Genomic DNA, 24,217 nt, shown 5'->3' with positions numbered 1-24,217 from the left:
TCTGAGAATACAGATGTTGGAACTTTATCTAGCAGTATCAGAAAGCCTCCCTGAGGAATTTAAGAACAGTTATTTCTAGTTAAAATGCAATATCAGTTATTACAAAGGCTCCTGTCCTTCAAGCCTCTGCAGCACTCTTAACTGCAAGGACATGGAAGTCCAAGCTGTCAAAGTCCATGGGACTTCTTCCTTGTTCACACAGAGGTGGCTACTCAGAGGCACTGCAAATCTGGACACTCAGGCTAATTGGAGTGGTTTCACAGGGAAGCTGCTACAGAGTTAGCTAAAATTTACAGAGTTTAGAATGGCCTTGTAGTTTGATAAGCAGACAATATGGAGTGAATCACAACAGCAAGCTCTCTAAAAGAGCCTGCATTAGGAAAGAGCCAGTGCTCTGAAAAATGCAGAAAGATCTGCAGTGCTAAAGTGCAGTCATAGAGCTTGCATTCAGCTGGCTGGGAATGTCAGAGAGAGGTACCAGGAAAAGATACATTCTTCGTGTTAAGAGGATCTTACCAACAGCTGTCAGAACTATGGCTGGTATGGGAGCACCCCTGACTGCATACTGACATTCATGTGTAGACCAATTACATCACAAAGCCAAAAAGAGATTAGCTGGGAAGATGGGGAAATACCTTAATGATAATCCATAGTGACAAAAAGAAAAGGCTCTCCTATTCTAAATTGCCCTTTGGTTTTCAGGAAGAAAACTGGTTACTACCTTTCTCCCTAAGCCAAATTTGGAAAAGTGGCTTCTGCCTCTGTCATCTAGATTTATCTAGTCGTGGAGATAAACAGGCAGATGCAGATTTGTGATTTAATTTTTGTGAGGAAAATATCCAAAACAGTTCAAATAACTCTCCCCTTGAACTGTTGTTTTCTTGTGCTGATATTTCATGGGGTTGCAGACAACCAAGTCACATGCAGGTGACAATATTAGAAGTCTTGTGTCAGGTGAGATGAATCATACTTAGAATCCGTAAGAATAGAGTGTGTTTGAGGGGAATCTGAACATTGTACAAAACCCGGCTTGGGTCAGACTTAGGACATTTTTTTTCCAGTAGATCAGCAAGAGGAGGGAAAAAGATCCAGTTTCAATGCAGACTTTTTGCTTTGGTGACCTATTTCATTTGTTACAGTCGTTACATGACGTATCCTCCAACTCAAACAGTTCCACCAGTCCAGTGCTGGTCATTCAGGGCTGGTACTGGGTACATTTGTAAATGTACCAAGCTACCTGTGCACTCCTCCCACCCTTGCTGGTTCCCTCTTCCCCCCTCCCTTTCCCTGCTAGAACTCCTCTTCACTGGCCCGATCTCCCACAAGGACCACTGTGGATGGTTGGTTCTCCTAGAGCCACCCCAACCCAGTGCTCGAATGGAAGGCCCCTCCATTTCACTGATGTTGGAGGATATGGCATGGATTAAACTGTAAGCAGTCAGTTGTGGTGATGTGCTCTGTTTGTATTGCAGGTGATGGGAGTGGTAGGACCCTCCAGTGTGGCTGACGGATTACCCCTTCTTCATCTCAGCCCTTATCTCTCGCCACCTCTGCCCTTCAGCACAGCTGTTGTCCGGCTTGTAGCATTGCAGATACAGGTGTGTCTGCCCTGGCCTGTGGCTAGGCGTGTTTTAGCTTCTGGTTGAGACACCAACTCATCGGTGCTCTGTTTTGTTTCTGCAAAAGCTGGGCAAAAACTGTGGAACATACACCAAAAATCAAAGAGAAGCAACACGTAGATTCTCCCATCCTTTTGATGATTTGAATTGAGCTCAGAATTGACCTGCTGGGGCCAGCTCCACAGCAAGCATCCATCAGCTTAACACTGCCAATTCACGTCCAGGGAGTTCGGCTGATTGATGCTGTTTAAAGCTCTGACAAGCATATTAGGATTTTCTGCAGTATTTAAGAAGCTAGCATAAGTCTTCTGCCATGGGGGAATGTGCCTGGGTCACGTCCATGCAACCCAATCTCCTTTCTTGTTGGGTGCATGTGCGTAACTGAGAGGTAAGAGCTGGTCACAGTGTGCCAGCTCAAAGAGGCAGGGCAACTTAGGCTTTTCAGCTGCTGGCTCAATAACATCCTTGTACAGAATAGCAAACCCATCCTGTACTTTTGGAGAAATTCATCACTATTCCTTTCTCGTGACAGTGCCACAACTATTACAGAATCTTTCTGCCCTCATATCTCTTTCTCCTCATTGGCATGAGATCAGATAGAGTGGAGACAGTGGCAGCAACAGAATGAAGAGTCAAATTTTTCATAATTTAGCTCCAACTTGCATTTTTAAATATGCACTGACACATCCAGTTGGATACTTCAGCAACTATTTCTGAGAAGTGGGGCTGCTTGGGAAGGGTTAGAGGGATGAAAACATAGTGCTGTCTCTCAGAGCACGAGGCACAGAAGGACTTTTTGATACCAGCTCACACAGAGCACAGATTTCTTCCAGCTTTGAGTAATGGCTCGTTAATCAGAAGCAAAAAAGGGCCACTGTCACCTTCTCTGAAATCTTTTATCTTTTTTGAAAACACATAGCAAAATAGTCATTTTAAAACCGTATTGGGAGTTTTCATTTTTATTATCTTCTCCTCCCTGTTCACTCCTTCTTTTAATGGGTTTGAAGTGGAATGAAAACTAAACAGCAGGAAAGCACAGGAGAAGCTGTATTCCTAACACTTCCAATAGGATACGAAACAGAAATACTTCACATCCCACCAAAAAGCATTTTCTGGAATTTGTCAGCCCAGATCTATAAATTTGAGGGGTTGCAAAGTTCAGTTGCATTTCACAGCTAGGACTGTAGCAACTGAGAAGTTGTAAATGTAAATGAGCAGAGGTTCTACTAGCAGTCACTTGTATTACCTCGTCTAAAGTATATGAAGGATCTTTCATTTTAGGCTTCAGTAAATGTGCATTTTGTTAATTTTTCAGGATTTCTTTATGTTAGAAAAGGTGGTAGACCAGCGCAGCGTGAGGCAGAACAAAAAATATGTTTGGGAATAACCTCCATGTTCAAACAGCAGAATATTTAGATAGTATCATTTGTGCTGTTTCCTCTGTTCATTTTTTGTTATTCCCCGTAATCAGGGTCAAATTCTGGTCCCATTTGCAGCAGAACAGAGTTTGGAACTAACACCCAGCCAACTTCTGTGGTATGTCTCTGATATTGTTAATGTCTGTGGGTAAGGAATCTGAGCTTCTTACCTCTTGGTTATGACAAGAGCAGGTGACACTGAGGTTGTTCTGTGAAATCCTTTTACTCTTAAGTGGTGTCAGGGCTTCTAATTCAATCAGGTCATCAGTGCCTGTGTTGTGCTGCGTAAACAGGGTGCCTGAGGGACTGCCATTCCTACAGTAACTTGTGTAAGTTATCTGCTGATGAAATTGTTTAATCCTTTCTTATTATTACTGCACAGGCTTTGAAAGAAGATTTCCCCTTAAGCCATGTCGTCTCCCCATTCACCAATCAGGAAAGAAGGGAAGGAATGCTTTTAAATCTACTGATTCCATTTGTGCTCACAGTAGGATCTGGAAGCAAAGGTCTGACTAATTTAACAAAAGGAGTTTTTCTCCCTTTTTCTGACAACTGATGTTTGCACTTTCTCTGCTCTCTGTTGATTTTTTTCTTTTTTTTTTTAACTTCTTGATTTGTTATCTTTTTTTGTTTGTTTTCTTTTTCCTGTCACTTACAGTGTGTCAGCTAAGTGCCCTTTGGGTCTGAGACTGGAAAGAGTTCCACTGGGGGAAGTTGTTTGTCCTCTTTGTTTCAGCTTGTGCCGTGGTTCTTGGGTCAGGTCTTTCACAGGCACGCTCCCTTTTTGAAACCGGAGTGGAAGGCAAGACAAAGCTGTTGTAGCAAAAGCCAAAGGGGAACAGAGGTCACAGAAATTGCCTGCCCCTGTGGATTGCTGTCTGCCCAGTCCATGCCACTTGTCTGGCACGAGTCCTGCTCCTTGCTTTCTTCTATAGAGAGTAATCACTGGTAAATCCCCAAAGAAAAGCAAAGAAGAAGGGGAAGGGAGAGATAATAAAAAGAAAGTGAGATCATCAGACCACTGAATGGGACATTTAGTTGTGCTGTGTAGCTCTGTGTTTGTGCGTGTTGGTGTTGGTGTTGAATAAACTTTGCTTTTGCTTGCAGGAGGAGAAACAGCATAACAAGGTATGGGGGACGGAGTTGTGGCTTAGGGGACAATTGAGAGTGCCTCACATTTTGGAACTGAACAGGGTCTGGATCTTTGGACATCATTGAGATGTAGCCTGATCTTTCTCTCTCTCTCTTTCCCCTTCCAATGCATCTCAGACAGCCCCTGGCTGGAGCAGCCCGAGATCCTACTGCTGCTCCAGACTGTTATCAACATCCTTCTGCCACCTCGCATCATCAGCACGTCCCGCAGCAAGAACTTTATGCTGGAGAGCTCCCCTGCCCACTGTTCCACCCCAGGGGATGCAGGGAAGGACCTGCGGCGGGAAGGGCTTGCAGAGTCCACCAGCCAGGCTGCCTACCTGGGTGAGTGATGGCTTCTGCTCACAGCTGGGAAAAGCAGAAATAAAATGGAGCATTCAAAACTGTAGGTAACACCAAAGAAAACCATCTCAGACAGGAGCTAATTGAGCTCTTAGAGCTGCTTTAGATCTTGCCCTGAAATAGGGGTCCATGCCAAAGCATGAAGCCAGGAATAACTCTGGGAAGTATTGCCATGAGCGGTGTCTGCACTGCAGATGGAGGAGACTGCAGCACAGATAGATGCCACCCAGTTTTCGTACTGCCAGGATATAGCCACAAAAGGCAAGTCAGCCTGCCTACCATCCCCTCGTGTCACAGTTTCACTGGCCTGAGGTTAGCTGGGGTAAAATATGATGCAGTCTGCCTGCCTGCTGGCCCTGTGCACACAGTCCTTATTGACTGATACTCCCCCTGCTCACTGTATTCTGCTGCAACGGAATACTACATTTTCCTCACTTATGACTCTCAGGTGAAAGGAAAGAAAAAATAATTGAAACAGGGCTTCAGCTACAGTGTAGGTTATCAGAACTATATGGGGAGCCCCTCCTGTACACAGCTTCAGTGTCTGGTTTTGTGAGAGCTCTTACCTGAAGACGTATTCTCGTCTTTGTTAACCTGCATCTGAGCTATGGGGTACCATTGATGAGAAAAACTGGCAATTCATCCCTGATTTAGCTCCCTGTCCCAGGAAATGTGCATACAGATGTGTGATGCTTGACCATCCCATCAAGAAAGATAGTGCAGTTGGCTGTTACCAGGCCTGCTCTTTGTTCCGAGGAATAGATTCCTTGTCTCTTCTGTAAGCTGTTGGTCACAGTCCTCTTTAATATAGAATATTGTTCTGAGCCTCATCTCCTCTCTTCATCCCCTAATTGTAATGCAGTGCTCTTGTGAATTATGGCCCTTGGCTTACCAAACTGTTTTTTTTTGTTGTTTAGATTATAGTTTGGCTGTGGCTCAAACAGCTGCACTGCTAGAAAGATTCTTTTCATTACCCTGTAAATAACCCGGAGGTTATTGTGCTCTGAGGGTGGCCCTTCACATGGCTGTGCTTGATGGAGGTTTTTGAGGTTGTCTGATCAGCCAAGGCTGTGTTCCCTTCCTGAGTTGCTTTCACAATACCTGGATTACAGAAAGATAAACTAATTACGTTAGAAGAACTCTGCAGGGAGGGAGAGAGAAAGCTGGAGCAAGAAAACACAGAGGAACTTGGGTGTGAAGTAGGAAGATTTCCTGTTGATAAAACTGGAAGTGGACTTGGCAGTCCTGATCTTAGGACCTTTATTCTAACGAAGTTGTTCCTCTACCCTGAAGTGTTTGCAGACGGAAGAGACGCTTGTAACTCTTAGGTGTGTAGGTGTGCGTGCATGCATGCTTGTGTTGGTTTGTGCCTGTTGAAGCCTTCCCTTTTTCTCCCTCAGTAATTGTAGTGGACACAATAACATCTCTGATTGCCCTTTGCTGTTGTGTGTTTTCCTGTAGCCTTGAAGGTGATCCTTGTTTGCTTTGAACGCCAACTGGACAGCCAGTGGTACTGGCTGAGCCTGCAAGTCAAAGAGATGGCGCTGCGGAAGGTGGGAGGGCTGGCCCTGTGGGACTTCCTCGACTTTATCGTGCGAACACGGATTCCTATCTTTGTGCTCCTTCGGCCCTTCATCCAATGCAAGGTAACGGGTGCTTTAGCTCCTGCTAGGTCACCCCCTGAAGGCAAGATATTCCTTATTAGCCTGCTGAGAATTGAGGTAACAGCGTGCCGGGGAGAATTGGATGTTCATGTATGGGGAGTGACTTTTCAGAAGTATTGATGTGTTAGTAAGCACATGAACACTTTGAAACTAAATGACAAAGCTTTTTGCTAGACAGCAACAAAGAGTATGCCAATCATATAGGAGCTCTGATCCAAGAAGCCACAGAGAGGACAGCTAGACTTAGTAATACTGGGCTTGACCAAGAGAGTTTTCATGTGGACGTAGTTTTGCAACAGACACTCAAAAGTAGCATGGATGCTCTGAGCCCAGACATGGCTGGCAGAAATTTTCTGAAAATACTCCTTTGAAAAGAGCTGGGTAATGCAGCTAACAGCCAGGAAGCATCATTCTGCTTTGCATCTCTTGGGTGATGTTCTGATGGGGCTCATGTGGAAGAAGAGACAGCTGCCAGGCTGAGGCAGCCAGGGCTTAAGCTAATCCCAGCTCTTCTCTGCTTACCAGGTAGACTGACACATGGCACTCACCTCATTTAGCCTTCTGTATCTCACCATTTGAACAGAATAAATCATATTGCAGGCTGTAGCTGTGTAAAATCTGAGGGTAGAGCTTATCATAAGGAAGCCCTGATCTCCACGTACCATTATTAAGTGAGATTTTGTGTCTGTTCAGTCAAAAACAAGGTTGTCCCTGAAAGACAGGTGGAAACTTCTCATAGTTGCAGTCAAAACCTTGTGCCAGCAAAGCGGACAGTTTGCTGGCTGCAGGCTTGTGCTGGTCTGGAGACCAGTCCCAGTTCCTGGGCATCATTCCCCTCCAATGCTAATATGTCACCATGTTGTTCATGCCTTAGCTGCTGGCCCAGCCGGCTGAGAACCACGAGGAGCTGACTGCACGACAACACATTGCTGACCAGCTGGAGAGACGGTTCATACCGCGGCCTCTCTGCAAGAGCTCCCTCATTGCAGAATTCAATAATGAGCTGAAAATCCTGAAGGAGGCAGTGCACAGTGGATCCGGTAAGGAGAGGAGAGCCAAGGGGCTGTCAGCCCAACCTATCCACGTGGTTCACCCAAAAATTAACTTGTGGCATATCTGCCCACTGTCTTGGACTAGGGTGAGATAATCCACTCGCACCCTGGCGAGTGCCCTCAATTAGGCCCCATGCCCAGCCCAGCCTTGCTGTTGGACAGCCACTCAAAGTGCAGGGCAGCTGTGAAAGGCACTTTGTGCCCTTTTTTTTTTTCCAGTAAGACCATTTCTCAACAGATGCCTCTCCATCACAGCTGGCCTGCACAGCCCCATCACACAACACAGCAAGCCCTCATTTTCATCTCTGTACATCTGGAGCAGCTCATGTAGAAACAAATCCATTGTTCAGCAGCAGTTCTGTCTCCTCTGTTCTACTCTTCATCTTGCTTTGATTTTCTCTACTGTTACCTGTGAACTCGCAGTGTAAGGATACATCTCTCCATCTCTCTCTTTCCACAAGGGGACACTTCTGTAACAGTCACCCTTCCTGCCACGAGGTGGCAGCCACTGCTTACAGACAGTAAGAGATTTTACATGCTTTGTTCTAAAGAAAGGAAAAGAAATTTAAAAGAAAATGCCTCCAGCTTTTTTTTTCCTCGGTAGTAATCTGCCTTGTTCCTAAATGTTGAAGCTGATCCAGAAAGTATGTCAGTAAAGTTGAAGGAGAAAAGCAGACTGCATAAGAGAAAAACAAACACACCATAGTAAGATCTGGGAAAGACGAGGTGAGCCAGGGCAGCTGTGTCTGCTTTACCTCTGCCCAGCCACTGTTGGGAGCAGAGCCAGGTGCCTGATGTGACATGAATGCATGGTTGTTTGTTGATTTCCAGTCCCACCTCTGACTTAGGTTTGGTTTTCTCACTTTTGCAGCTTACCAAGGGAAGACATCTGTGAGTACCGTGGGCACCTCCACCTCTGCTTACCGCCTGAGTCTGGCCACCATGTCCCGTTCCAACACTGGCACTGGCACAGTCTGGGAGCAGGACAGCGAGCCTTCCCAGCAGGCCTCTCAGGACACACTGAGCCGTACAGATGAGGAGGATGAAGAAAGTATGTGGCTACTGAATGGAGCAAAGCTCTTATTACTGAAAGGGTTTCTTGAACGTTCCAGAAGACAGATGGGAGGGGAAGACAGTTGTCCCAGTGTGAACAAAAAGCATGTGGGTGTGCAAGGCTAAGAAACTGTTGTGGTTGCTACATCATCAGTGATGTTAGAGCTTGGGTCATTCTATACCTCCTCATTTCCTCCTGAGCTCTGTGTAGAGAAAAGGAAGGGCACGGGCAGGCTTTTAGTGTATAAGACCGGGGCTGACGTGCAGTCCCCACATTGCTGATGAGGCATTTAGCAATCAGACCCCTCTTTGACTTTCATGTGACAGTTTGTGGGGGTGGTGGCTGGCTGTGTAGTTGCTGAGTACTTCCGGCTCATCCCTTGTATCCAGATGCTCTGACGTGGGATATGTTGTCCTTGTGCTGCATGGGGTCCAGCTGTGGCTCTGCAGGGTAGAATGTTTGTGTGCTTGTGACACTCGATTCACAAAGAGGAAATTAAGTGTTAAACCTTCTGACAACAAAAGCCTGATATCTCTCTTTTGGGCAGCTGGCAGGTTCTAGGGCTGCCGGGCTTTCTGGTGTCTGTTTAAAAGGAGTGGAATGGTGAATCTTTTGGGGAGTGATTTGCAATGACCTCAGTGCTGCTTTGTCATTTCAGCTGAGTTTCATGTTATTCTTGGAATTTCTCTTTCCCTCTGCTTCTCTGAGCCATCCGTCTGTTTCTGAGTTGTCCTTGTCTGAAAACCAGGGTAGAAAAATCTGCTTCTATGTCGTCAGGCTTGAGCTTCCCCCTTCTTTAGCAGGGATGTTGTCTTCTGGTGCTACAGCGGTTGGTTGCCATAATGCCTTGAAACTCAAGCACTTTGCTTTTTTATTTGAGGACTGCTGTTTTTTTCCCAAAAGATGTTAAGCAAAAGGGAAAAACAGTGGCTAAAAAAAAAAAAAAAGGCCAGTGCAGTTACAGCAGAATTCCTTTGGAGAAAGAGCACTTAGCCTGAAACTTCTTAGGCACAGCCCAATTTTATTTTAGCTGGGCTCATTACTAACCACTGCACAATCCACCTGTGTGAATACCATTGTGGTGCCCATACATTGCTCTGTTACACACTGTGGCAAACACTGTTTTCAGCCTCAGAATAGTTGTGAGCTGCTGTGTGGAATGGGGAATGCTGTCTTCCTGTTTGCTTGTGGAGCTGTTGCCTCAGCTCTGCTTTGGCTTAATGCTGCCATATAATATTTCAATAAGTCAAAATTGGTCAAAAAGAAAAGAAAAAAATGACACCAAGCCTCCCCTGTGTTTTGTTTATTTATAATTAGAAGTTGTTGTGGTAAAAACCACAACAGAGTCATTTCTTTCCAGATACTTTATGTAATTTGAAACAGCACTGAAAATCTCAAGCAGCCCTGAATGCAATCCAACTGTCTGCATAGCTCAGCTGCAGTATGATGTGCTTGAGTCAATTTATCCAGTTTTTTTGTGACATTTAAAATGCATGTCCCAAGGAGTGTTAAAGGCTCTCAGCCCTGCATTTTGCTTTGTTACGTGTTTTATCTTTTATAACAGTGCTTTGCTATGCTTGTAGCAGCCATTTATTCATACTGTAACGTGGACAGTTACAACATTTATGACAAAAATTGACTGAACAATTTTTTAATCACAGGATTAAGCTTTAAGGAAACGGGATTCTCAAAACACATTTTCCTGAAAGCTGTATAAGCTGAAAGCAGGCATAAATCCCTACCCCATGTACGCTGTGTTCCTCATTCTGCAGGGTTTTATGCCTGTGTCTTTCTGAACCATGATTGTAAAATCCAATGGAAATATTCAAAATTGCAGACTTAGGAATGTGGTAAGTAAGTGCTGGGTACACCACTGGCATCATATTATCATTTGACCAGTGTGAATGTAGAGGTGGTGTTTTGGGGAGTTGTTTCCTTTCCTTTCTTGTTCTTTTTTCTTTTTTTTTTTTTATTCTTTCTTTCTAGATGACTCCTTGAGTATGCCCAGTGTGGTAAGTGAACAAGAAGCATACCTTATGGGTGCCATTGGGAGGAGGAGGTTCTCCAGCCATCTCTCCAGCATGTCTGCACCTCAGGCTGAGGTGGGCATGTTGCCCAGCCAAAGGTAACAACGTGAGCTTTTCACTTTTCCCATTATATTCATGAGAGCAGAAGTGCTGCAGGCATTATGTGTAACTCAGGGATGTAAGATAGGAGAGTCATCACCTGCATAGTGATGATAAATCTGTTCATCTTGAAATAATATTGGACTGGCTTGGAAATAATGATTATCCAGGATGATTTGTGTTGTATAAGTTCCAGAAGAACAAGCTGTCATCGTTTAAGCAGTTTTGGAAGTTTCCAGCAGTTATTTCCCTCTGCTACTACAGTAGATAGCAAAAATAGAAGATGTGATTCCTGGGTTCTGCACTAACCACAGCATTGTACACAATCTCTATAGGAAGTGGGGAGGAATCCCCAGAGCTGGACAGGGAGCAAAGGTAGCCTGTTTTACTTACACAGTTTTCTTCTATCCAGATGTTATCCTTTCTAGGATACTAACTATCTCATCTCAGACTCTGAATGTCAAGCTCAAAGATGAGATTTAACAATGTTTAAAACCAGAAATGTTCTTGCTGATGAGAATACCCTTGAATGCCTCATTCCTGGTTAACATGGAGTGGTGAGAAAGAGAGAAAATTGGGAAATGTGCATCTCTAGAAAGCGTTGAGAGGAGTTTTGCATTTAAATGTGACTATGTTGTTCTAAATAAATAATACTTACTGTTCTCTTTTTCTGTGACATAGTTATCCAAAGATATCTTTCAGTGGACAGATTAATTTATGCTACTTCCTTTGAACCTCTAAACAGTAAATTCTGCATTATCTCTTGCCCAGCCTTAGTAAGTCAAATAATGTTGTTTCCTCCCAGTCTTGCTTGGAAGCAAAGAAATAACCTTGATATATGAAGGAAAAGTAACAGCTGTGGTACATACCAGCAGAGATAGGAGAGGTGATTTACAAGAGAGGAGTTGCACAGATTTTATCTGGGATTTTTCACAAATGGGCTTACGGGAACTTGTTTGACTTTTGAACTCAATTGATTGAAGCCCTTTGTTTCTTGAAAAATTTACATGCAGGACTGCACTGTCCCCAATCCTTCATGACAATCAGGAATGCATAAACTTCATAAGAGTCACAGCTGATTGACAGCAATGTTTGCTTTGTGCAATCCCAAGTTATGGTGTTCTGAGGAAAAGAAAGAAAGACTTCAGTACTTGACTCTCTGCTTTTGGTGTACATGGTATGCTAGGAGAATCATTTTTCATCTGTACAGGGAAAGTACAAGCTCAACAAGTACAGCCATAGCCTACAATATCATACCCTTTTTAGTTAGAGGTAATCTCTGGGCTTCCAGACTGCCTCATGAATGTAAACTAATTAATGCTAAGTAATATTATTATTGCTTTCCTGATGGTAACCCAGCACACTGCTTTTTTTCTTTCACGTTTTCCCGATGGGCAGAGAAGTCTGCTTGTCCATGAATGGCTGAAGTGTAGAAAAGTGATGTGATTGCATACTGGTTTGCCAGAATCACTCCAGCTGTTTACTTACAGTTTCATTGCAACAAGATCTTGCTTTCCAGATGTTTGTCCATAGAGTTGTACCTGAATAAGAGTGGTCTGTAGTTCCTGGGAGACAGATCAGCCTTTCCTTTCACCCAGAAGAACTGGCTCGTGGGGAAGGGGGGGGAGGGGGGAAAAAAAGCTTTCTATGAAGCTGGAAGTAAATAGAACTAAAATAAATGAAAACGACACAGAAAAATGGCTTTGAAAATAGTTCCTTGCCCTTACTACCAGTGGAAACACATCCTTTTGAATCCCTCAGCTCCTCGATTCGTACCCAAGATGTACAAGTCTCCATGTAGCGTAAACTCCCTCTAAAGACTGCTCCTGTTATCAGATGTTCTTCCAGCTCCTCTGAGTCATATATGTGCTGCTGAGCGTGCGAGACCAATTAATGTTACCGTCCTTTTTTATTTTTTTTATTCCGTTGATATTTTTTCCCTTGAAAACAGAGACAATCGCATGCGTTTTTTTTGCATTTTCTTTCCCTAAATTTTTAATCTCCCTGCCCCTCCTGCAGTGAACCTAATGTCCTCGATGACTCCCCGAGCCTGGCCACTGAGGGCAGCCTCTCTAGGTACAGTGTTAACACTACCTGTCTGTCAGTGTGTGTGCTGGGAAACAGACTGTTTCCAACCTTTGTCTCTTCCCCTCACCTTTTGTTGCTCTTCCATCTTTGTCTCTTGTGACTCATTGATATTCAGGCCTGCGAGTCAAAGGTGTAGCAAATCACCTTCAGTTTTCAGCTTTGATTGCCAATACTTTGAGGAAGTTAAGGGGAAGGAGAAATAGAAATAGCAAGTGAAATAGTGATCGGTCTGGCTAGCATGGGGGTTTCCCCTTATTTAGCAATTGTGTGGAAGGCATGAGAAAGATTATCCACAAGGCATTAGCTGTAGCCTGTTATAAGTATTAGTCTGGAGGCTTATATAAAACAGAGGCATCTGTTTTTCCATTCATCTCACAATGCTGTCACCACAAAAGATTTAATACTAATATCAAGCTGTGTTCTTTAACATTCACTAATAAAACTAATTACAATAACTCCTGTGGAACATAGTTCTCTGTGGATGCTCTACAGTAATTCTCAATATTTTTGCACTTCTCAAATGGTGGTTTTAGAAAGCTTTGCAGGCACTGTTATTCCATATGTAAAATTGCCCCATCTGAGCTGGAGTTTGGGCCAAGCTGTTTAGCATTTCCTGTGGACAGGGGAGTTTGTGTGCAAGCACTGATAGGGCCGTGCCTGTCAAACGCATCAGGAGTGAGCCCCCCTAGAAGGGAGGTCTGCACCTTTAATGCTTACCTTGGCTGTGCTAGTCATCCTTACAGTCTCTGCTCACACCTCTCAGCCTGTCCTCACAAGGTCAGGGAGCTCTCATGAGGCCCAAGAGCATCTCTCTCTCTTTCCAGAAGAACAAGACCCCTTACATTGGCTGCAGGGTAGAAAACACACTACTTCATTACTTGGCCGCACCAGCTGAAGATGCGGATGCACTGAGAGGCACTTGTGTGAACAGTTTTTATTTTGTTACTTAGATTTTACATGCCAGTAGCTGCTTTTTGGGGCGGGGACAGGCTGCTCTGTTCATTTGTTTGTTCTTCTCAGATGACAAGTGGAGAGTTTATCATTGGTTGCGTCACTGAGATCATCCTATGACTCACGCTGTTCTTTGTGTACTTGAATCCTGCTTTGGCAGATTGGCTTTTAAATGGTGCCACTCTAGGAACAACATTAGGAAAAGACATCAGCTTGTCAGCAGAGGCAGGAAAGTGGTAACCTGTTTCCACGTTACAGCAAAATTGATTGCATGTTTATCTGAGCTAGTTTTGGGGCTTAAAAGGAAGTGATTCAGCCAAAGGAGCTAAGGGCTATTTCAGAGGTAGAACTAAAAGCTCACCCCAGTAGAGGAAGATGAGAAAAGGTCCATATCTGAGTTAAAGCTATCACGACCTGATATCATGCTGTATCAGTGTTGAGTTTGAAATGTTTTGTTCTTGTTAAGTGGGAGTCACTTCTAATCATGGTGACTGGGCCGAGCGACGTGAGTCAACTAAATCAACAGATGAGTTCAAAAGCAGTAATTTATTTTGAACCCTGAAATATAATCAACTGTACAGCAGGTTCTTAGTAATTTGTCACACCAGATCTTGCTGGACACTGTACCTTCCATCTTGCTCTGTGGTACAGGGCTTTTCTTGGTTAAAGAGCTTAACAGATGTATTTGGGAGTCATTTCTGTAGAGGTTATTATTTATTTCAAGGAGCAGGCATCAGGGCTGCAAAAGCTTAGAAATAAAGAGGACAAGGAAATACTGCAAGCTCATATGAAAAAGCTAGATTACATTTCTGTGAGCAAGAAAAGTCATTTCAAATGCACTGTTAAATTTGCAAATTGGATTCCTCCTCTAAAGCACAGAAGTAATGAAGCAGAGAGTGTAGGAGATTATTGTGCTATGGGGATCACAGGATAGAATAAATGTGCTTTTACATTTAGGAACATTAGCTTTGAATAAAGTAGGCTTCAGTTTTTCTCGCGTAACTTTGATTGGAACGCAGTGACAACTGTTGAGGATTGCCTTCTGAATTTAAGACCCGAATTTAATCGTAACTGACACAAAGAAATAGATCACATGGATATTAAACCCTTACAGAGAGTAGGAGTTTTAAATAAATTAAATAAATAGTGACAAATAGGAGAACGAGTAAAGTCTGTTTCCCTTTGTTCTAGAACAGTTATAGCCAGCTATGCAGAATAGCAGGGAAGGCAGGAAGGGAATGGCATTGAAGTGCTCATAAGTAAACAGATGGCATGGGCTGCAGGGCTGAGGAACGTTTGCACCCAGCATCATGAGCCGTTGTGTTTATAATCAGAGGAAAGCACATTTCCCCCAAATCAGGAAAGGAAGAAAAATGAGAACTCACTGTAATGGAAATGCGTTGCACAAAGGCATTGTCTGTTAATGTTTATAGCTGTGCCTACCCTACCTTCATGGTACCTGACAGAGAAGATCAGAGCAAATTCATACTGTCAGGGCAAGCATAGCAAATCTAACACCAACACCATGTGTCTGGGAATACAAGAGCTGGAGTTTATCTACATTTTCCACTGGACTTTGTCCACTAACCCTCCTCACTCAGATGTCTTGGGTCATAGTGTGTAAATCCTACCGCAGTGGCTTGGCAAGCATGTACACCTTTTTAACAGACCTTTAAACTCCTTGCATCCTTTGTTTTGCTTTCCTCTTTTATCTTTTTTTTTTTTTTTTTTGGCTGCATGGTTTCTTGTAATTTATGAACATCACTTATTAATTACCAGTGTGACAAAGTTTGTTTTAACCCCCACTGTGTGACTGGCTGTCATTTCTTGCAGTGCTGGTGGCACGCTTCCATGAAGCTGGGTTTGTCTGATCTTTTGCTCGCCTGTCTCTGCCATAACTATGAAATGGAAGTAACATTACTGCAAGGATAAAAACTCTGACAGAGTTACTCAGGGAGTGACAGAGCATCTCTGTGACGGGCAGGAAATTTTTCTGTTTTGTTATTCCCAAGTAAAGCTGATGTATGCTGTGCAGCAAAACCCTTCTTATTGATCACGTTGCCATAGGAGGGAAAGGTACTGTCAGCTGAAACGCCTTATGATTTAGTGTTCTTTGATTGGGTCCCACAGGCTGCCTGAAAAACAGTGTACTCCTGGTCAGGTCTGGTAAACAAGGAGAGACAGGAGAGGAGGGAAGGCTGATGCAGAGTCAACAATCTGTCTGCCACATTCATTTTCATGGAAATACAATCAGCAGAGCTTGCTTTGATGTGGAAACAGACCCACACAAAGTGAAAAGCTGTATCTGAAATTTCAGCAGCTCGTCTGAAATTTGTGGTCTTTGTGACTCTCCTGCTCCCTCCCTTCTCTTCCCTTCTTCAAAATTTGGGGACAAAAGGCAAAAAAGCAGAGCCACATCAGGACTGTGCTGTGTGCAGACAGCTCTGCAAAACTGTGCTGCTCTCCAACCCAACATTTGCCTGCAATAATTATCTGCAATTTCAGCTCATAAGATCATCCTGAATTATGTCAATTAGTGTAATGATTCAGCACTGGAAATAAACATACACCAGCACTAAACTCATTTCGCTTACGATATTAGCCAGGCTGAAAATCCCAGACTCTAGCAGGAAGACAAGAAATCCAGCCTTTCTGTTGCTCACCTCTCTATTGTCTGTCTTCACTGCACAGATTACGCTGTGGAGTCATTTTTTTCTTACTGTATAACCTCCGTGCCCTCATGTGGTTGATGTGCTCTCTTTATCTAATGACCTTTTCAAAGTAGTTTCATGATGCATGTGCAGTGATTTTGTCTCACACTATAAACAGCGTTTTGTACTGAATGAAACTGTACTCTTCCTTCTACGGACAGGTATGTTTCCTCACTCATCTAACTTAAGAGCTGCTGCTCCTTCCTCAGACATTTTAACAGTATTCTCAGAAGCTAGTCCAATAGAAAAAAATTTTTCAAGGCCTTCTCTAGCGAATTCTTATTAAAGTCCCATACTGGCAATTACCCTTAATACTTCTTAAAAGTCAGAGGAATAAGTTTTTGTGTAACTCTAGAAGCAGAAGATTAGGAAATTTCTACAAGCTGTAAATTCTGATAGTCTGGAGCACCAATCATAAGGCCAATTTAAGTGTAGTCTCTTTACTTTAGTAAAGACAAGAACACAGTCCTGCTCACAGGAAGTAACTGAGGACTCTGCTTATTCATATGCGTGTGTTTGCATGTTATTTAGGATGTTTTGTATGTAAATCATGTCAATACCCTACGTAAAACCTGGAAAATATGTTCCAGAGGCTGGTGATCTCATTTGGAGGAGCTGTCTGAGGGAGAAAAGGACTCAAATATATCTTTGTTTGTTCTGGCTTTGAGCTTGCAGAAGCTTTTCCTTTTTTCCAAACCACCACAGCTGTGGTGAGATTGCCACAGGCATGGCTAAGGATTATGACTTTGTGGTCAGACAATGAGAAGAGAAACAGCTTCAGGGACTGAAGGTAGTGTCTCTCTCCTGAAGTTGCCAGCTGTCTCACCACGAAGCTTTCGGAAACGCATACAGTTCAGTGCAAAGTCTGGCTTCAGTTTAAACTGATAAGGGAGCAAGGAAAAGGACTTTCAGCTCAGTTAACCAGACTTTGACCTGAAGCAGCCGGAAAGCTCACATGTTCTGTTCTACCAAACTTACAGAGAGCAGTGACTTCTGCCAAAGGGAGGAGTGAGCTGTTTAGGAGACAGAACTTCTTAAGCCTTTCCACAGGCATCCTCCATGTCTTGTCTGACCATATCAAACCTTAGGGTTGTCTTCTTCCTCTGCTCACATTAGGTCAAATAGAAAAAAACCTTCACTCTGTTCGTGGTACTGAGCTCCTCTAGGGAAGATCCAAGGAAAACATCTAGAGAAAAGAATGTTGCTTTTCTTTAGATTAAGACGGATTGTAATACCGAGTCTTCAGCAGTGCACACCAGCTATAGCTGGAGGTTGCTTAAATAGGACTTGTGGCTCAGTGGATTCCAGCCTCTCCCAAATAAGCAGCTGCCTGATTTAAAGGAAGTCCATCTAAATGTTAGTTGCTATTGTAACCATATGCCTTTCAGACATAGTTCATTCAGCTATTACGTTTTGTGACCGCTGCCTGCTAAATGACCAACTTTTAACTGTTGGGAGGAATACAGTACTTGATAAAAAGAGGGGAGGGTGGTATTTTTATAGGAAGTAGATTTAATGATCGGCTGAATAGTAGAATGAGATGGTATGTAGCCGAGTCTGTTTTATTGCTAAAGATTGTTTTGTGCCAAGATATTAAAAACTAAAAATGTGCGCTTTTATGTATATATGAATTTTATGTTCACTTGTATTTTTCATCTGTTAGCCACAGAGACTCAAGGCTGCAAGTGTTGAGTGTGGGGCCTTGTTCACATAACTCATGCATCCATTATGTGAATAGATCCTTTGTCACTTTGTGTTTGTTTTTTGTTCGTTGACTTAAATTGAAATTAAAACCAGATGACAAAATTGGGATGAGGCTGTGGAGTCCCTTTGGGAGGAAAAAAAAAGCTTTTACAACATTGTCTGCAAAAAATGAAAAGCAAACAAGAAGGTTTTAGAACTAGGAAGCTGATATTCTTGCCTTTGTTGATGAAGCCCATGTGGCAAAGGATGCAGAGAAGTGAGTGTTGCTCAGTGGGATGCATCAATCAATGACTGAAAACTGAAATTTGCAGTTATTTATGGTTGGATGCTACCTGTGCGTGGCCAAGTCCTGAATGCCATGACTCCACCTCCCACCCTCTCCTAAGCCTTGGAAGCCAAAACCCGAGAGACACGTTCCCACCATCCTTCAAAGACAGTATGCGCTCTTTGAAGTGACCGTGCCATTAGTGGTTGATCTATCTATTTATTTATTTTAGTCACAATTGCCAGGATTCCTGCTAGTTATACAAGTTGCTTCTGTGCTTGACCTAATGCTGTCGATATCCAACAGGGTGGCAAGCGTGCAGAGTGAGCCAGGGCAGCAGAACCTCCTTCTGCAGCAACCTCTGGGGCGGAAGAGAGGTCTGCGGCAGGTGAGTGAACAGGCCTTGGTTGTTTTTTCTAGTCTGTCTCTGTTCTGAAACGATCTCTGGATGTGACATGTCCCTTTAACATAATTTGAGATACTCTAGTTGAGTTACCAAGTACTGCAGATTTGTAGCTGTGAGACCTGATGAACCCTCCAAAAGAAGCTGTGCTTTGTATTGAACTCCCTGAATCTTTCCTCTGCAGGTTCTTGTTGCTTTTATTGGTTGGTTAGTTTGTTTTCAAACTCAAATGATGTTACCCAAAGTGCACTGATTGCATTTGATAGCGAAACTGAAAAGGCAAACCGCAGAAGTTTTAATACGAAGGAGATGTTTGAGACATAGAAACATTACAATATGTATCTGTATCCTTCCTGCAGGGGTTGTGTGTTATATGAAAACACACCTAAGCCTAACGTGGCTCTTTCTTCCAATATCTAGCTTCGACGACCACTGCTGTCACGTCAGAAAACTCAGACTGAACCTCGTAGCCGCCACGGGGCTCGACTTTCAACCACTCGGCGGAGCATCCAGCCAAAACCAAAACCGAGTGGTAGGGCTGTACTGCATGTTCAGAAGCAGCACTTCATATTCTAAAGTGGAAAATACTTGGTTGTTGCTCTAGATCAAAGGAAAAGTTAGTATATTTGAAGAGTATGTAAGCTGTTTTCAGCTGTTTTGCGAGTTTCGTTAACTCGCTCATGTTCAGTTCCATTTGGTAAGGGCTGGGAAATGTTACTACAGTGAAGCATCACCAGGTTTATTCTTTTTTTTAGCAAGTGGATTATCCTATCAGCTATGGTTGAATGGGTTCTCCAAAAGCCAGCAAGGTGAAGCTGGACTAGACAATGATCATGTTTCTTAAAGCTGTGGAGAATTTAGGGTACAGGTGTCCTCCATTCCTTGTCCAAAACCTCCAGATGTGCCCATTTTGAAGATGCTAGTGAGAGTGGAAGAAAGAAAATTTCCACCATTTGGAAGCTTTGCAGTTCAGAGTTTTAAGGGCTGTATATGAAAATGAATACCAGTCAGCCCTGTCAAGCAGAACAGGTAGCTGCATTCTGCACATCTGAAGTGAGCAATTAACTTTGGAGGAAACACCTGGAAGAGCGAAAGTTTATTGAGAACTTCCTGGGTTTCTAATTGCTCAGCCAGGACTGCTGGGCTAACAGTGCTGCTGGAGATGTTTGGAACACAAAACTTCTACTGGAATAACGAAGGGTGAGAGCAAGGCTATTAGTTTCATGGTTGAGTTTCAGTCCAGGTAGTGGACACAGTCAGTGGCAGGAATGAGAGGCACTCAGCTCCTCTCTTTCTTTTCTCAAATTTCCTGCAAAGCCTCGGGCAACTTCCTTCTATATTTACGCCCTAGTCTTCCTTTCCCTTACATGGGAATCCAATACACAACATTCAGGGATGGAAAGATGTGTTGGGTGGCTCATCGAGCCATGACAAAGACAGGTAGGGTCAGTAGTCTTCAGGAGAACCATGACTCTTGCTATGGCTTCAGAGGAAGCCTACGAATAAAAGGCTTTTAAATTGGATGCCATTTAGACAGCTTATAAAGATGGAATGAATCAGGAATCCTGTCTTGCTTGTAAAAACGCTAGGGATGCTGTCTGCTTTTATTCTGTTTTCCTTCCCAAATTACAGTATCTTAATACTCAATTTTCTGGGCTTTGCACCTCTCAGCAGAGCAGAAGCGCTCGGTGACTTTCACTGAAGCCCAGCCAGAGGCAACACCACCATCCCCAGCCAAATCCCCAGCTTCAGCTGCCCAGCAGCAGGGCTGCAGCCGCAGCAGCCCCCAGGAGAGCAGCAAGCAGGAAGCACCAAGTAAACCTGTGCTGACGTCCTCACCTGCCGTCGTTGTAGCTGATCTCCATAGCCAGACCGCTGGCCAGGTAGCATATCCAACAGTTTTATCCTGTGTGTCTGCCTGCTGCTTCATCTCAGCCTCAACAAGTTAAGTTGCAGGGCAGATAGATAGAGCTGTACTACAGCAGTATGATGAAAACCTGTTGATGAGTAAAGACCGTCTTTTTTTTTTTAGGCTGGATTTTATCGACCCCTCACCTCTCTTTCTTTGCAACAAAAATCCCTGTTTCTTCTCTTTACATCTTCCCATCAGACCCACAAGTCCTTGTGGACCTGTGTGAGATTTTGACTGGTCTTTGCACCTCGTTCTGTGAGCAATGAGTCCTTCAGGAAGGAAGGATTCCTGCAAAAACTCAGGGGGATTGTGTCAACAGAATCATGTTTCAAAAGGAGCTGCTTAGCTCAACCTTTCTGTGTTGGACACCACTGAGCACAGTGCCGAGATAATCGTGATCACCATTTCAACACGCTGAGACTGCACGGTGACACTGAGATCTTTATACACCCAGACATCTCACGTCTTTTGGGTGTATGGCCTTTGCCATGAGAGAATATAAGAAGCTCTTGTTGAAAATACACTAAACAATGAAACGGCAAAGAGTTAAAAACTGAAAACAGACAACTTTTCTGGTTATTGCTACAAATTTGATGCACCAGCAAAAATTGTAAGGGTAGAATGTTAGGGACTTAAAATCGACAATTACCTGGCCCCTTAATGGCAAAACAGTAGTTCAGAATAAGAAAATATTTCACAAATGTTCCCTTGCTCTTTTTTCTTGCCCTCTCCCTCTTTCTCTGAGCCTAACCACTGGCTCTCCTCTCCTGCAGAGCGAGGCACTTTCTGCTGAGAAGGAGAAAGAGGAGAGCGTGGAGTCCCGGCCAGCCACAGCACAAAGCACGCCACCCACACAGCTCTCTGACACCGAGGACTATGCTGGCCTCGAGACCACCAGCTTGCTGCAGCACGGGGACACGGTCCTTCACATCAGTGAGGACAACGGGATGGAAAACCCCTTGCTGGCCACTCACTTCAGCTTCACACATGTGGAGCTTGGGGAGACGGACGTCGACCTGGATGAATCTCATGTTTAACTCTTGGGGAGGTACAGGAGTGGGAGGAGGAAGGGAAAACTGTACCTTCTTTGAGTTCCCCGGTAACTAGTAACTAATTAAGAGCACTTTATTATTCAAAAGCAGAATAGAGCTAACGGCCCGTTGCTATAGACTGGCAAATTTCTGTATGAGGAATCTATTTATATCCAGGGCAAGGCTGTAGGAGCAGAGAATTTGTACAAAATTCTCAGGGTACGTACGGGTGTGTGGGCAAATGTGTGTGGTCCACAAAGCCCTGATGTGGCAGCACTGTGATAGGCAGCCTCTCTGGGTAAGCAGGCTGAGGTACTGTGCAAGGAAAAAGAGTGAGAGACCTCTTTGGAGATTTATTTTTGTAGCTCTGTTGAGAAGAGGGCTGGTTATGCAGTAGCTGGATGCCAGGCTTTTACAGCTTGGTACCAACAGTGAAAACACTGACAAAAAGTACCAATCTAAAGCTTGACTTTTACAAGCCAGGGACCATTGTTTCTTACTTGCAGAGCAATGATAAGTACCGTGGAGCAATTAGACGTTTTTGTTTTCTTTTTAATTTCTTTGGCATTGCAGACTTTAGTTGAGTTTACTTTTATCTGTTGGTGTCATTCCACTCTGTAAGATGCTGCCCTCCTGCTACAAAAATATTTGCTCTGTAAAACTAAATACAGTGCATACCACAGAAAGGAATGCACGTGCTGTGTGCAGAGAGAGATGGACAGGGGGTGAGTGGTCTGCAGATGGTATACATACTCCACGCTGTCCTGCTTTCGTGTACTGGGTGATACACAGCTTGAAAGGAAAACCACCTAGGAAACCACATCAGGAATGCGTGGACCTTCTGGTACCTTGCAGCTCCTCCACTGATGCTGTCTTACATACTTAGATATAGGGGTTTAAAGTAAATATTTATATATGGTATTTTCGTGTTCCTTATAGATGCAAACATACAAATATATATGTACTTTGCAAACAAAAGATGGATATTGCAGGGCAGAAACTTGATGAAAGAATCTATTTTTGGCATGCTGAGATTCTATTTAAAAAAGTTCCATTTTATGTGTGTAACGTTGATGGCTGCAAGTGCGAGATACGTATGTGTTCTATGTCTGTGGCAGAATTACCAGGACATGTGAATGTAGCCATTAGCTGCTTAGGGACAAACTGCAAACCAGCTGTGAATCAAGCCATGAAATCATAAGCAGTGCCCAAAGTCACCCTGTGCTTTGGGACTCCCATGCAGCCTTTTCCAGTGTCTGTGAGAAGGATAGATACTGCGGTTTGTGACTGTGGTGTTATTGTGCAGAGAAAAATGCTTCAGATCACTGTGAGAGTTTGCAAAATGTGCTCATTACCAGCTTGGCCCCTAGGGCTTGTAATTTGAACGTGTGCGTCATAAAGCAGCCTGACTGCGGAGATGGAGCGATATCCTCTCATCTCCAAGGGAAGGACTCTTGCCAGCATCTCCCTGGGAGCTGTTTAAATACCGCCCTACAAACGCTTGTCTCACTGCTGTGGGGCAGCGTGCGCATTTTACTGCGTTGTGAAAAATGATGTGCACACCTGGCAGCAGCAGGTTGCAGTCGTGTTCCAACCCGTGCAGCCCTGGGCCGTGCTGCCCGGCGTCTGCCAAACGCTCACGTTCGATGGGAGCTGTCAGGAGGGATCCTGTGCGCATCCAACTCCCGCAGCCGACAGCAAAAGCCATCCCAAGCGCAGGGGCATTGAGCACGTGCTGCTTCCACTGCAAGGGGGGGAAACTGTATCTCTTTATTAATCTATCTGTCTGTCCATCCATCTGTAGGTGGTGCACTAACGCAGCTTTAAAGCTTACGTGGTTTTTGTAAGGGAGGTGATGGGGTGGCAGCCTCGGAGCTGCTGCTCTGTGGGCATCCTGAATGACAGGCTGCTTGCTTTGCTGACCGCACCGTGCTCTGCTCTTCTTATCTCCTCAGCTTGCTGCAGCCAGCACCAGCCTCCTGTAGCAGAGCACTCTGCATCAGCTCCTAGCTCAAGTTCCAGTTGTAGAAGTCTTACTGCTAACAGTGATGTACAAGTGAGAGAATACAGCCTCACTTTGACAGCCCCAGGGAGGCTGGGTGCGGGTGGGCAATGGGAGGAGAGCTGGGGTGCAGGCCGAGCAAACTGCTGCAGCGCCGCACAGAGCTCGGGGTGCTTTTCATCCAGTCACCTTGTGTTGGAAATGAGAAGGGAGAACCAGCCTTAATGATAGTGGGGGCCTCACTGTACTGCAGCAGCAATTAAGAATCTGTGATTTATTTAAAGTGTATGTAATACCAATTGCATTAAGGTCTCCCTCTGCCAGCAGTGACCCTGCAGCAGTAAGCCATAGGCAGGACTAGGACGCCCATTTCCCACGTGTCCCCGCCAGCACGCGGTGCAGCCGGCCGTGAAGCGCCGTGTCTCTGTGTGGTTTCCCGGTGCCTGGCCGTGCGCTGCAGCCCGTCGGTGCCTCACTGCGTTCCGTGCCGGCGCACAGCCGTGCTTTGGCTTCCTTCCGTATCTCCAACAGAACCGCCGCGTTTCTGCTGTGAACGCGAACGGCGCCGCTCCCTTAGCGTTAGAGGCCTTAAGCGCGTGTGTTGTTGACCCCGTCCGTGTTTCCGTCGGTCCTGCCGCCTCGCCATTTTATGCACATGTTGTTCGGAGGCCTAAATACAGAGGCAGAAGGACAGCGCTGTGTGTGTGTGTTTGCTGCCGCGCC

The 24,217-nt window shown here is 44.4% G+C and overlaps 1 protein-coding gene across 1 annotated transcript in view; it reads left to right on the top strand.

The window, feature by feature from the left end:
• The window catches only part of UNC80 (unc-80 homolog, NALCN channel complex subunit), a 119,809-nt gene extending 95,963 nt beyond the window's left edge, over positions 1-23,846 (top strand). The window contains exons 54-65 of the mRNA XM_031554277.1: positions 1,473-1,598; positions 3,420-3,543; positions 4,307-4,513; positions 5,993-6,177; positions 7,070-7,235; positions 8,119-8,298; positions 10,288-10,426; positions 12,447-12,503; positions 18,453-18,534; positions 18,970-19,081; positions 20,221-20,432; positions 21,235-23,846. Coding sequence (XP_031410137.1) covers positions 1,473-1,598; positions 3,420-3,543; positions 4,307-4,513; positions 5,993-6,177; positions 7,070-7,235; positions 8,119-8,298; positions 10,288-10,426; positions 12,447-12,503; positions 18,453-18,534; positions 18,970-19,081; positions 20,221-20,432; positions 21,235-21,498 — 1,854 coding nt within the window. The 3' untranslated portion in view covers positions 21,499-23,846. The remainder of the gene's footprint in view (positions 1-1,472; positions 1,599-3,419; positions 3,544-4,306; positions 4,514-5,992; positions 6,178-7,069; positions 7,236-8,118; positions 8,299-10,287; positions 10,427-12,446; positions 12,504-18,452; positions 18,535-18,969; positions 19,082-20,220; positions 20,433-21,234) is intronic.
• The last annotated feature ends 371 nt before the right edge of the window (positions 23,847-24,217 follow it).

The sequence above is a fragment of the Meleagris gallopavo genome, chromosome 7 (assembly GCF_000146605.3).
Source record: "Meleagris gallopavo isolate NT-WF06-2002-E0010 breed Aviagen turkey brand Nicholas breeding stock chromosome 7, Turkey_5.1, whole genome shotgun sequence".
In the NCBI taxonomy this organism is placed as follows: domain Eukaryota; kingdom Metazoa; phylum Chordata; class Aves; order Galliformes; family Phasianidae; genus Meleagris; species Meleagris gallopavo.
The sequence above is the reverse complement of the archived record's forward strand: the minus strand, read 5'-3'. Positions and strand labels throughout refer to the sequence as shown.